We start from the raw sequence: 13,412 nt of genomic DNA, 5'->3' as shown, positions 1-13,412 counted from the left end.
CCTAATAGCAATATCATCTAGGGTAGGGGGTTAGTGAGGTGTGGACATCAGTCCAAGAAGGAAAACACAAGGGTACAGCTGGGGGAAAAGGAAAGATTTTGGCTCAAGAAATGTTGGAAGGGAGTAGCACAGGTGGTTTAGGTAAGGAAGAAAGGGTTTCAGAGTGGAAGAGGTGGGGGTTAACTATGTGGGAGTAGAGGAAAGTTAGAGGGTAGAGGAGGCGATCAGTGATAAGCGTGCCTTAGGGACTGAGAGGTATGTTTGGGAGGAGTCAGGAAGGCAGAGGTAAGAGTGGGCAAGGGCAGAGAGCTAAGAAAGTGCCTAGGTGTATAGCTGTACTAAAAGCAAATGAGAGGTGGGGGCAGGGAGGCAAGGAAGGCTGCTCACCCTGTTCAATTGGACACTGACCTTCAGCTCTCTAAAGTTAACGAGAGGCAATGGGCTTCTACAAAAATGATAAATTAAATATTAAATACATAAATAAATATAAACAAATAGTCTCAGAATCTTTCTGAATCTTGACCCTGTTAAATTTTAATAACTCCAGATTATTTAAAGAAGTCTTGAAGGAAGAAATTACAAGAGATCAAATGGTATGGTGGTATTAACAGAATATGTTATGCTCCTTCCACACAGCTTGGCGTGCACAATGGCGACTACTCCAGCAGGAAACGGAGTGTTTGTGATGACACAGTACATCCCGCCTACCAACTCTACCACAAACCAGCAGATGGCAACAGTGAGGCAACCTGCACATTTACAAAAGGTCTCCAAGGGAGAAACAAAATCTATGGGGGTAAGTGATGATTCAACTTGTCTCCCACAGTCTCCTTGTATAATGATACTCAGGTAATGAACATATGCTTTTGGAATGCCCCTATTCCAGAGGTCTTGAAACTGGAGTTCGCCCCCCTTTCGGGGGCCTCAAATGATCCTGTGGGGTGCCAGGCTCCAGCCAAAAAAGTATTGTGCTAATAACAAGGCTTTGCTTTAAGCTGAAAAAATGAGCAGCAGTAAACCGCTCTGTAATGGGCCATCACTAACATGTTTTGTCATGTACATCCAAACTGGAAGTATGTATCAAAAGGGATGGGACGAGCAGCGGTTCCTCCTTAAGGGCAGAGGAGCATCACCCCTCTGTCTAAAATGCCCCCAGGGATGAAAAATAAAATGGTAATAAAGTTCAAGTGACACTTGGTCCGGACAGGGCGGGGCCACTGCTGCTGAGTGGCAGCAGTGTGCTGTGAACAGTTTAAAGTGCGCATATCTTTTTGACCTACTGTCTTGTGACGGCCAGCAAGACATGCACACTTTAAACATCTCTAATCTAGCTGTCTTAAGACAGCGGGGTTAAAGAAAGCGCAGGCTTCCAGTGCTCTTAAAAGCGGTGAAAGCGGCCGCTCCCTCCAGTTCTGGCGCTGCTTTCATGCTGATTATCAGCATGAAAGCAGTGCCAGGATTGCTTAAGGGAATTTGCTGGAGCCCATGAGGAGACCGGTGAGAGGATGACGTCGGACGTCATGCAACAAGTAAGGTAAGTGTTTTTTCTTTTATTTACACACACCACTTACTTTGCATGCATGCATGCACACACCAACACCACATTGCCTGCCCGCCCCCAACTCTGCCTACATGCTAGCTGTGACTGGAAGGGACTCCAAATACTCTTCAAAACCCCTACCCTATCTTCCAATAATCACACTTTGGATACTTTTATATGTTAGTATGGCCTGCCTGACCAGAATAGTATGTTTTGCGACATGTATATTATTTCATATTTAAAACAGTAACATAACTTACCTGCAATGTTTAAATAAGTCTAAACATATTTAAACATTGCATATTTAATGGGAAAATTATGAAAAATTAGGAGGAGGGCCCGATGATTATTTTTATTTTATTCGGGGGGTGGGGCGTAGCATTAAAAAGTTTGAAGACCACTGCCCTTTTGCTAAAAAAGGAAAACATGACTACATTCCCGAAGGGAAAATAACTGGTGTTGAAAGCAACTAAAATAAGGCATACCAAGTGAGAATATAATGTTCTGGTACCCGCAACATTACAGAGGCTCTACAGATACCTTTTTACAAGTCTTTTAGTTGGAAGCGCCTCTACAGAGATGCTACATGCAAGGAAAACATAATATCCACACAGCAGCTACGTGGGACTCATTCAAGGTAGGTGACCTCATATTGATTTAGAGGCGTCCAGTAGGTATTAGAACATTGGAATGTTGAGGGCTCTATTGGAGACAATGGAGTGCTCTGGGCTTTTACTGGCCGGTAAAAGCCAGGAGCATCAACATTCCATTGTTGTTTTGTTACAGCAACAGCTGTGAACAAAGGCCTCACAGAACCCGAGGGGATTCCAATCTTTTTTTTTCTGCCCTCTAGTGGTGGAATGTTCTAATAGCCTTATAGCCCTTCGTAGCTGGGCTATACCGGTAATTAAAGTCCCACTCCCTTGTTAAAGGCCCACGCCTTACACTCGGGCCTTTAATGCTGGAATGGGCCTTTAATGGCCGGTATAGCCGGCTACGGCAGGCTGTAACTCTATAACAGCTTCAACATTTCTTCATTCAACCAATGTTTGCATCACACTAGAAACTAAAAGGTACAACGACCAACTACTTCTGTTTTTCTGTCAGTGGTATATTATAACAAATATATATATCTTGGTCGATCACAAGCGATCAAGGGTGAACCAAGTACAGATGATGCAGTGCTCAAACATGGTACAAAATTAAAAAATACCTATACACGAAGACACCGTATCATCCCTTGGTTGGACATAGTGTTCATCGTTATAAACTATCCGGGTGCTATGAGATAAATCACAGTCCCTCCCATTTCAAGATTTCAAGAAAAAACTGCAAACCTGGCTTTTTGGTTCGAGCGAGGCTCCTTCTGTTTGTTTGCAACTCTTTTGCCGTATTATTATTATTATTATTGCTGTTGTTGTTGTTGTTGAGGGTCTCCTCAGGACCAAGCCATCTGACCATTCCACCACCATGTGAGTCTAATTGCGTCCCTCACACAACTTCTAAAGTAATGTTTTTAGTATTCACTGCTCTGTATACTGTGCTCATAGGTTTCCCGTAACACAGTGGGCCCGAAATCCCCGATGATAAAATCTGTGAGACGTAGACACATCTGCTTTACGAATTGCTGCCCCGCATTCTCTGCGTGCAGACAAGGGGCCCTGTTTCCAAGGGTAAACTTACACTTTTGTGTAAGTTTACAACTTTTGGTACTCACAAAGGTAAACTTAGGCCAGAAGTCTAAGGGCTAGATGTATCAAACTCATGGTTTGCATTTCTTGAATAGCAATTTTTAAGAAATTCCTTTTTGAGAAATGCTAAATGGGATGTATGAAAATTGCGATTCGGTAATAGCGATTTCTTAAAAATCACAATCGCTATTAGCGAATCGCAGTTAGGGAATGGGACTCCATTCATCCCTATACGCCTGTAGGTCCATAGGTGTGAATGGTTTTGCATTTCCGAATTTGCAACTTCCTGTTAGGAATTCACAAATTAGATAATGCAAATCCCTTTGATGCACCCCAAAAAATACTTGTGGCCAAGTGCCAAATTTGAATTTAGGAAATGCATGATACATGTGCAATGGTAATCGCAAATAGGTAGTCCCTATTTGTGATTACCTATTTAAGGAATCGCAATTTGTGATTCCCTAAATGGAGTCGTAATTTCAGGGAATCGCTATTTTAGCAATTCCTTGGAATTGCACTGAGAATGCCTTTCATACATTCTGAAAGGCATTTTTGCATCCGCTCCATCTCTGAATGCAAAATCCTTTGATACGTCTAGCCCTAACTTAGGCCAAAAGTCTAGCTTTACTCAGAGTAACAAACCTTTGTGAATACCAATAACTTTACTACTATTGGGTATTCACAAAGGTAAGTTACTACGAGTAAAGCTAGACTTTTGGCCTAAGTTAGACTTTTGGTCTAACTTTACCCTTGTGAATACTGAAAAGTAGTAAAGTTGAACTTTTGATCTAAGTTTACCTTTGTGAATACCCAAAAATAGTAAAATTAGACTTTTGGTCTAAGGTTACCTTTTTGAATACCGAAAGTAGTCACCTTACACAAAAACTTTGTATCGCCTTCGAGCACTGCTTTGTCTGCACTTGGTTCACCTCTGATTGCATGTGATTTGCATATATACATATATTTTCTATAGTATACAATTGACAGAAAAGCAGAGCCTTCTAGTCTCCAGTGGGACGCAAACATTGGTTGTATGAAGAAATTTTGATATTATTAACTTTTGGACCCCTCTAAATCACCAAGAGGTCTCCATCCTTGAATGAGTCCCATGGGATTGCTGTGTGTGTATTATATGTTGAGGGTTGTCCTTGTTTTCAGTTATATGCATGCAAGGAAAAGACATCACACCTTGTAACGATGTGCAGGGCTCTCAACAGAAGACGAGAGCCACACACAGGAAGGGAGACGTAAAATGTGAGGCGCATCCACCACTGTATCCTCTTGCCCAGGGGCCTAACTCTGGCCCAAATAATCGCAGGAATGGCAGGTGAGTTTAAATTAATAACAGGATTTGGGACACTGCCAGCCAGAGCCACAGGCAGCTGTCCTGGTAACCTGGAGCTACTATTGCAAATGACTAGCATTCATTCGCCATGGATAGCAACTGGAGATGCATCACAGTGCAGACTGTCCCTTCCCATGTTTGTAGGATAGCCTAATTCTTCTCAGTGCCTTCACGCATACCAAGGTGGAACAAAGACCCAGTAGATGCATTGTGCCCAGGACCCTGTGATCTGCCACAATAGGTTTCTGGAGTCCAGGTGAGGAACATGAGGATGGTGGGAGAGACTGAAGAAGATGGAGCTAACAAGAGGACTTAGACCCCCTAATGTGTGAGCCCAGGGAGTCCATAACCCACTTCCTGGGCTCACACAATGAGCACTTCTCAACACCCTCCCGTCTTGGAACTAGTCCCTGCCCCTTTGGGTTACACGATTCATAAATGTGTCACTGAGCAAGTAATATCAAACAGCAGATTCAGATCTAGAACTACCAACCAGACGGTTTTATGCAGTTGACCACCTATTATGGGCTAGAGTATGAACAACCACTCTCCCTGCAAGGTAAAGGGATGATTTCCTCTGCATGATTCACTGCTACAGTCCGGATAGCACAACCACTGGAAAACTGCTAGAGGAGCTTCTATGTCCTTGGCGAGTGCCATGCACGGAGTGTGCTCCCTTTCTGACCTCAGAGATGTGGATTCTCTTTCTCGTGCCACACTTCTGACATCCATTAGGAAGCAACAGGCTCAGATGGATCAGATGATTGCAGTCATATTGTCCTAGGGCTATTCATGACTGGGGTAGCATTGGACTGTTTGGTTTCTCGTTTCTCATCCAGCATGCAGGTAGGTGGAATTAGAGTTGCCAATGGTGTCATCACGTATTCATGAAGAGCCCTTCAGCATTTGTCTTCTGTGTCCAACTTTGAAGTCTACTGTCATCTATAGAATCCCTGCACAGACCTGCAATCTTAAAGAGTTTGCTGGGCCCAGACACAATTATAATTACGCTTGTGGAATTGGAAGAATTTAGGTAACTCTGCATTCTGCAGTTCCTGCAAATTCTGCCACTAGGCGCATAGCAGAATTATTCTGCAATCTGGGCCTCGCAAGAACATAACGAGGCTCCAAAACACATGCTTGCAAGCGAGATTTGCCAGCCCCTAGTGCGATTTCCAGGTGCCAAGGAGCCTTCAGGCACCATTTCATAACGCAGAGGGATGCAAATGGGCACAGTCAGAAAGAGCTGCTGATTGAGTAGATTTGCTGCTGCTTGAGTAGTAACTTGAATGGCCGCGCTCTCTTGCATAACGCATGCTGGAGTTCGTGATGATTTTCAGTGCTGCTCACACTACCAGCACTAAATAGCAGTGCAAACTGCATATTTTCCGCCCGTTGGCTAAATCCACAGAATTTGAGGAGTTTTTCTGTAACATAGCAGAATCCTGGATTGAAATTCTGCAGGTTTCACCCACCCATAGTTTCTGCACTCAACTTTTAGAAAACCGACTGCTGTCATTGGACCCCCATATGACATGTCCATCTTCACCACACTTTCAGCAAAAAAAGAATATTTTGGACTACATGAGCAAATTCTTCCTCCTGCGACCTCTACACTTCCAGCCACTCAGCTGATTCCAGGACTCACAAATGTGGGTGAGGAGCGGGTGGCAAAGAGAGCCATCACCTGCTGCCAAAAGTGGTCCAGCGCTCTGTCATATGTCTATCCAGCACGCATCTCACAGATCAAGTGATTAGTGATTGAGGGTATTTCTTGTTGCTTACACCATTAAGATCTCTTCGATAAGATCAGGTTATGCTGGGGAGACTGATCTTCCTTTTCTCAAAAGAATTCTGAAGGAGCATCACATGGTCTTCTCAGGGCCTCTGCAGCACCTGCTCCACATGGTGTTATACTGTTCCTACAAATATAGCCGGACTGTGTGTTAGACCAAAAACATGTTCCAGAGCACACTAAAGAGAAGTCCGAAATGTTCACATCCAAGTGGAGAAGAAATAAAAGTTCATGGTAACGTTCTTGGTGAAAGTGGAGTTTTATTTTCATATAATGATAGATCCAACATACAGCTTGCAGCCGACATGTGTTTCGTCATAATTTACTTTATCAAGGCTAAACTGTAATTGACCTGTTTGGAAAATATCCCATGCTATAAGACTGAGTCCTAAAAGTGGTAATCAAATTACAGCCTTCTGGGGCAGAGAAAGTCCGAATATGGAGAAACACCCGAGATAATAAGGATGCAAGATTCAAAAGTCTCGTCAGGTGGCCATGATAAGCCTTACCAAGTGGTGGTAAAAATTGACGTCCGGTTCACAACAAGGGTAGTTAGACCAACACAAACTTGGCAATATGGAGGCTCAGTCCACATATACCATCAGTGAGTGTTGACTTATCCTGGCTAGCCCACAGTGCCCTATCAACCCCTCAAATAGAGTAGAGAAAGATGTTATTAGCAACCTCATATATGACCCTCTGATTCCCAAGGAATTCGTGAAAACAGATCTAACACTTTTGCTAGTCACTCTTGTGCGACCAAGGTAAACACAAGAAAGATACAAAAAGCATTTTTAAAACATTTAGTGAAATGATTTTATTCTTGTACAAAAAGCATGTGCTGCGGTTATTAGAAAGATGAGACATTCTGTGGTGATCAGCATTGCTAGAATGGTATACATTATGAACAATTCAACCATGGCAATTGCTGCTAATGTTCAAATACTCCAATCTGTATCTAATACTATACTAAAGAGAGCATAGAGGGAGTACCCTCTGCCATATCAGTTGGGAAAGTCTAACTCCCATACCTTGGTGTTAGGTGTCTGGAAGCCAGTACAGAATATACTCCTTGGCAGGAGGGAGGTCATGGCTCGTAGGGGTTTCATGATAGTCCTAGCATAGAAGTGCCCACCTCGCTGAGTCATAGCATGGAAACTATTTATATAATAAAGTAGCATTCTTATCACACTGTGAGAGAGACGCAGAGCAGGTAATTCGTTTCGTCTAGCTGAAATGAAGTGCCTCCTAACAGGCACCCCAAGAAGCAAAATAAATGACATTGGGGGTCATTACGACCTCTGCGGTCTTTCTAGAAGACCGCCGAGGCCGCGGGAAACAGAATACCGCCATTGCCGGCGGTATTCCTGCCTCCCTATTATGACATTTCCGCTGGGCCAGCGGACGGTAACAGTGTTACCGTCCGCTGGCCCAGCGGAAATGTCACATCAACATTGCTGCCGGCTCGTAATGGAGCCGGCGGCAATGCTGATGTGCAGCGGGTGCAGTAGCACCCGTCACACATTTCACTGCCCGAAATTCGGGCAGTGAAATGTGCGACGGGGCTATGCCTGGGGGCCCCTGCACTGCCCATGCCAAGTGCATGGGCAGTGCAGGGGCCCCCAGGGGCACCGCAAGTCCCCTTACCACCAGCCTTTCCATGGCGGTGTTTACCGCCACGGACAGGCTGGCGGTCGGTGACTCATAATCCCCAGGGCAGTGGTGCTTGCACCGCTGCCCTGGGGATTATGACCGCCAGGCGGAGACCTGGCGGTAAAGTGGAGGGGCCGGCGGTATGGCCGTGGCTTTTGCGCCACGGTCATAATAGCTGGCGGGACACCGCCAGCCTGTTGGCGGTGTTCCGGCTGCCAGGGTCAAAATGACCCCCATTGTGTTCTAAAATGTACAACCCTGGAACTAGCTGTGCAGGCTACGGGGCATCAGTGCATCAGAAATGCACATACAGCACATTCATGCAAGGGTAACACAAAAAGGAGATGTCAATTTAAAGGAGTAGAATCTAAAATGGGAACTACATGAAAGCCACACTACAATGGGTAATTCCCAACTAGGATGTGACAACTCTCTAGATCAGTCCAGGTCACGTATACGGGGTTCTGAAGGTGAAGGCCTAGTTTGCCAAGTTTGCAAATCCACAGTCTACTGGCAATATATCTGACTTTACACTAACCTGTGAAGGAGCTCGCTGTCATTCCTGGTTTGTTGTGAAGATGCAGGTTAGAGAAATGAGTCTCATGTTTATAAAATTACTTTTTTTCTTCACCTCGGTCTAGTAACTCCATTTACACAAGGTTCTTATTGGTATAGGAACATTTGGCAATACATAAGTCTCTTGTGAAGAATGGTTAAAAAATATCTCACAAGACTTGGGGGAAATCAGATATATAAGTACCTTTATTGCTACTTCTTAACAGCATCACAGGATCCGACACAAATCATACTGAGACACTAGCCACTACTTAATATGGATTTGGTTAAGGAAATGGCTAAAGGGGGCTCCAATTCTGCCTTAAAGAAGGACAAGAAATCTGTGAAAGATAACTAATTAAAGTGGTAAAATGCATCCAAGTCGGATACCCAGAGTATTGTTAGTACAATCTAAAGTCTATATATTCCTGCCTTTGTTACAAAAGGGATATATTGGGGAAACATCCCAGTTAACAGCTATGGAGCTTGCAGCCTATGTGAGCCTGGGTACCATATAGGAAAAGCAGCAAAACTTCACTGCATAGGGCATACGTAGACCATAAAGATGAAAAGTGAAAATTCACAAGTGGTGAGACATTAGGGCCAGATGTATGAAAAAAGCCTTTTGCGATTCGGAAATAGCGATTTTTAAGAAATCGCTATTTCTGATTCGCAAAATGCAATGTATCATATTTACGATTCGGTAATAGAGATTTCTTAAAAATCACAAATGCTATTACTGAATTGCAAATTGCGATACAGCCCCCATTCGCACCTATGGTCCTGTCGGCCCATATGTGCAAATTTTTTGCATTTCCCAAATTACGAATTCCTAACTGCAATTCGCAATTTGGGAAATGCAAACTCCAGGGTGCTGGGGGCCTAAGGCCCCCTCTGGTGCACCCTAAAACAATTTTGAAAGACAAGTAAGGTGCACACATGCCAAAAGGGCATGTGTGCGTTACATGTCAATTTAAAAAATGCATTTTTAAAATTTGCACATGGTTACCACCAAGGTCAACTTGGTGGTAATAGCGATTCCTTAATGTCCAATTCGCATTAAGGAATTGCTTCATACATGTGCTTAAGGAATCGCAAATAAGGATTCCTTATTTGCGATGCCGCATTTAGAGACTCGCAAATTGTGAGTCTCTAAATGGGGTCGCAATTTTAAGGAATCGCTATTTTAGCGATTCCTTTAAATTGCGTTCAGAATGCCATTCTGAAAGGCCTTTTTGCATTCGCAAACGGGCATTTGCACTGTTTGCAAATGCAAAAAGGCTTCATACATCTGGCCCTTAGAGCAGTACAAACATACACTTGTGCAACTGAAGTTGCAAATTGTATAGCACATGCAAACCCCTTAGTGGAGGCAACTGGAACACAATAATAGATCAGAAGGACAGCTAGTGGATTAAAACAATGGACCTTTAAATCCCCAAGGACTGAACAAAGTTTACTATGTTTTGCTATTCACAAACTGCAAGTTAAAATACTAAGGGCTAGATGTATCAAGCGTTTTTGCATGCGCAAACGGTGCGAATGGCCGTTTTCAAATGCAAAAATGCCTTTCAGTATGTATGAAAGGCATTCGCTATGCAATTTTAAGGAATCGCTAAAATAGCGATTCCTTAAAAGTGCGAGCCCGTTTAGAGAATCACAAATTGCGATTCCCTAAATAAGAAATCGCAAATAAAGTATCCTTTTTTGTTAAATCTTTTTATTGCATTTATAACATAAGCAAAACGGATACTACTAAAATACTTATAAAAGATAAGAATAGAGTGGGAAAAAAGAAAAAGAGAAAAATAAATAAATAAATAAATAGATAATAGAAAGGTATGAAGATTATACTCTGGTTGATAAGTGGTCGCGAGTCTGTTGTTTGGTGGTCTGATGTAGGGGGTAAGTCCGTTGTGGGGGGGGGAGGTCTATGGGGCGATCGGAGTGTACCTTTGTGGATATAGTTTCGCGGCTGTATATCTAGGGTGTGTGTTTATATTCTTATCATCTGTGTTCGAATGAGGTTTCAGGTCTAAATAGTTGTGTATGGGAAATATGTTGGTTGTGATGTCTCGGATCAGTATTTTTCCAGAAGACTAGGGAGGTCGTGTATCATCTTTTTCCTGTAGTTGATCCGCTACGGAGTCCCATATATCAGCATGCTTGACTACCACTCCACTATCACGTAATGTGTGCAACACCTGTGTGCAACACCTGTGTTTCTGCATTGACCCAACGCTGTACATCAGTTTTCCAGTGGCGGGAATCTGGGGCGCTAGGTGATTTCCACTGTGTGGCGATGAGTCGTTTGAGGATTACAAATGCTAGATCTGCGCAACAGTGTTTTTGTTTATCTTTGCTACGTTTGTGTCTGATACCCAATAGGCAGGACTCAGGGGTAAGTGCTAGGGGAATACCCAGCCATGTAGCAGTTTGTTGTGTGATGTCTTGCCATACTCGGGGTAGTGGTGGGCAGTTCCAGGTCATGTGCAAGAAATCAGCTTCCGTGTTACCACACCTTGGACAATCAGAACTAGCTTAGGGGTACATGTGATGGATTTGGTGTGGAGTCAGGTACGTCTGGTGCAGGTAGTTGAGCTGGGTGTATCTGAAACGTGCGTTGCGCGATACCTCTCGTGTGGATGTGAGGGCCATGGACCATGTTGGAGCTGTGAATTGTGTGTGAAGTGCTTTTTCCCATTTGTTCTTAGCTTGTGGTTGTGCTTCTTCTGGGTTAGCTCGTAGCACGTTATGGATCCTTGAGATTCGTGTTGATGTACCGGTGTCTGATAGCAACTCATGCAGAATAGGTGATGGTAGTGGTTCCCTGCTACTGTGTCCCCATGCGTTGCGTATTAGAGATTGTAGTGCGCCGTACATAATAAAACCGCCCTGTCCCAGAGTGTACGTCGACGCGAGTGCCTCGTAGGGGAGAAATTGGCCCTCTGCGACTAATTCTCCCACTAACTGGAGGCCTTTAGCGGCCCAATCAGAGAGACACAGACGGCCATGTAATCTATGTACCCCTGGGATGGCGAGTAGTGGGGTCTTAGGCGAGTATGGTGGTTTTCCGGGTCCCCTGTTCACATAGCGCCGCCACACCCTTTCGGCCACTTTTAATAGGATATTGTTGTGTCGCGATAGGGCTACACGTCCCACGAGCCATTCCAATATGTTTAAACCACCCAGTTGTGTGCTCACAGTGTGGATTTCCGAGTGAGTGGGGTCTTGTAGACAAATTAGGATCCATTGCAGCTGAGCAGCTGCGTAGTAGAGCTCAAATTGTGGTACACCCATCCCGCCTCTGTCCAGTGGTAGGCAGATCTTAGCCAAAGCCACACGTTTACGTCTGGTGCTCCATATCAAGTCTATCAACAGCTTGTTCAGCTGTGCGAAAAAAGTGCTAGGAAGCCATAGTGGTAGGGCAGTGAAAAGATATAATAGTAGAGGGAGTATAATCATTTTGATTAATGCCACTCTACCCATAGGTGATAGTGGTAGTGCACACCAAAAGGGCAGCAGTCCTCTTATTGATCTAATCATCCGGTCTAAATTGCCCTCCTTGAGGTCAGATTCGTCATGATATATGTGCACTCCTAGATATTTGAAAGTGCTGTAAGTCCATTGTAAATTGTGCTCAGTGAGTATGTGGGTCTGTGTGTCGGGTAGTCGGCGCATGGGGAATAGACATGATTTGGCCCAGTTAACGCGTAGGCCGGATATGTCTCCGAATGAGTTCAATAATTGTAGCAGGATTGGTAGGGATTCGGTATGGTTACGTAAGTATATTAGTGCATCGTCTGCGTATAAGGACACTATGCGGTGTTCCACGCCGTCCGGTATGCCCCATCTTGTGGCTTCATTGTGCAATTTAGCCGCGAGGGGTTCTATGGCTAGTGCGAACAGAAGTGGTGACAGGGGGCATCCCTGTCGCGTGCCTCTACCGATCTTGAATTTTTCGGAAGGGATGGTGCCCGTTTTTACTCTAGCTATGGAGTCTGAATATAAGATAGATATCCAGCGTGTGAACACTTTACCAAATCCCAGTAACTGCAGGGTTGCCATCAGATATGGCCATCCCAGTGTGTCGAAAGCTTTTTCAACGTCTAGTGAAACCGCAACTCTGGGGTAGTCTGTATCAGGAGTTTCAGCGATCAGGCGCAAAAGGTTCCTGATGTTGATAGAGGTGTTGTGTCCTGGTATAAATCCTGATTGGTCTGGGTGTACCAGGGAAGAAATTATTGGGAGAAGTCGGTTGGATAGTACCTTGCCTAATATTTTACAGTCCGTGTTTAAAAGTGATAGGGGTCGGTAAGAGCGTACATCCAGTGGGTCGCGGCCCTTTTTATGGAGGACTACAATCGTAGCTTCGCGCTGTGAGTCTGGGAGACGACCTGTTTCGTATGCCTCCTGTAGCATGGTCAGATATGGAGTGAGCGTTTGTGATGAGAAAGTCTGATAGTACTCGATCGGTAATCCGTCTCCCCCTGGTGCTTTATTGTGGGCTAGCTGTTGCAGTGCTTGTTTTATTTCGTCACTTTCGATGGGTTTGTCTAACTCTAGTGCTTGTGCAGCCGTTAATTGATTTACGTGGGAGGTCCTGAAGAAATCTTCTAGTTGTGGTGCGAGTGGGGGAGGTTCTGCCTGATATAACCTTGCATAATACTGCCTAAATGCGTTGTTTATTTCTGATTGTTTGTTCACTATCACACCAGTATCTAGGCGGATGGCGTTTATAGGAGTATGCTGCTGGGTCCCTTTCGCTAACCAGGCCAGCATACGACTTGATCTATCGCCCTCGGCGTGTAATCGCGCCGTATGGTATCGATA

General features: G+C 44.3%; 1 protein-coding gene across 4 annotated transcripts in view; it reads left to right on the top strand.

Moving 5' to 3' along the window:
* The window catches only part of LOC138293613 (membrane-spanning 4-domains subfamily A member 4A-like), a 96,002-nt gene that overhangs the window by 23,294 nt on the left and 59,296 nt on the right, over window positions 1-13,412 (top strand). For all 4 annotated transcript variants that reach the window (XM_069232890.1, XM_069232887.1, XM_069232888.1 and 1 more), the window contains exon 2: window positions 637-796. In XM_069232890.1, the coding sequence (XP_069088991.1) occupies window positions 650-796 (147 nt within the window). In that variant the 5' untranslated portion in view covers window positions 637-649. The remainder of the gene's footprint in view (window positions 1-636; window positions 797-13,412) is intronic.

Source organism: Pleurodeles waltl, chromosome 4_2 (assembly GCF_031143425.1).
Source record: "Pleurodeles waltl isolate 20211129_DDA chromosome 4_2, aPleWal1.hap1.20221129, whole genome shotgun sequence".
Classification (NCBI taxonomy): domain Eukaryota; kingdom Metazoa; phylum Chordata; class Amphibia; order Caudata; family Salamandridae; genus Pleurodeles; species Pleurodeles waltl.
Note: the sequence above shows the minus strand (reverse complement) of the source record. Positions and strands in the feature narration are given on the sequence as shown.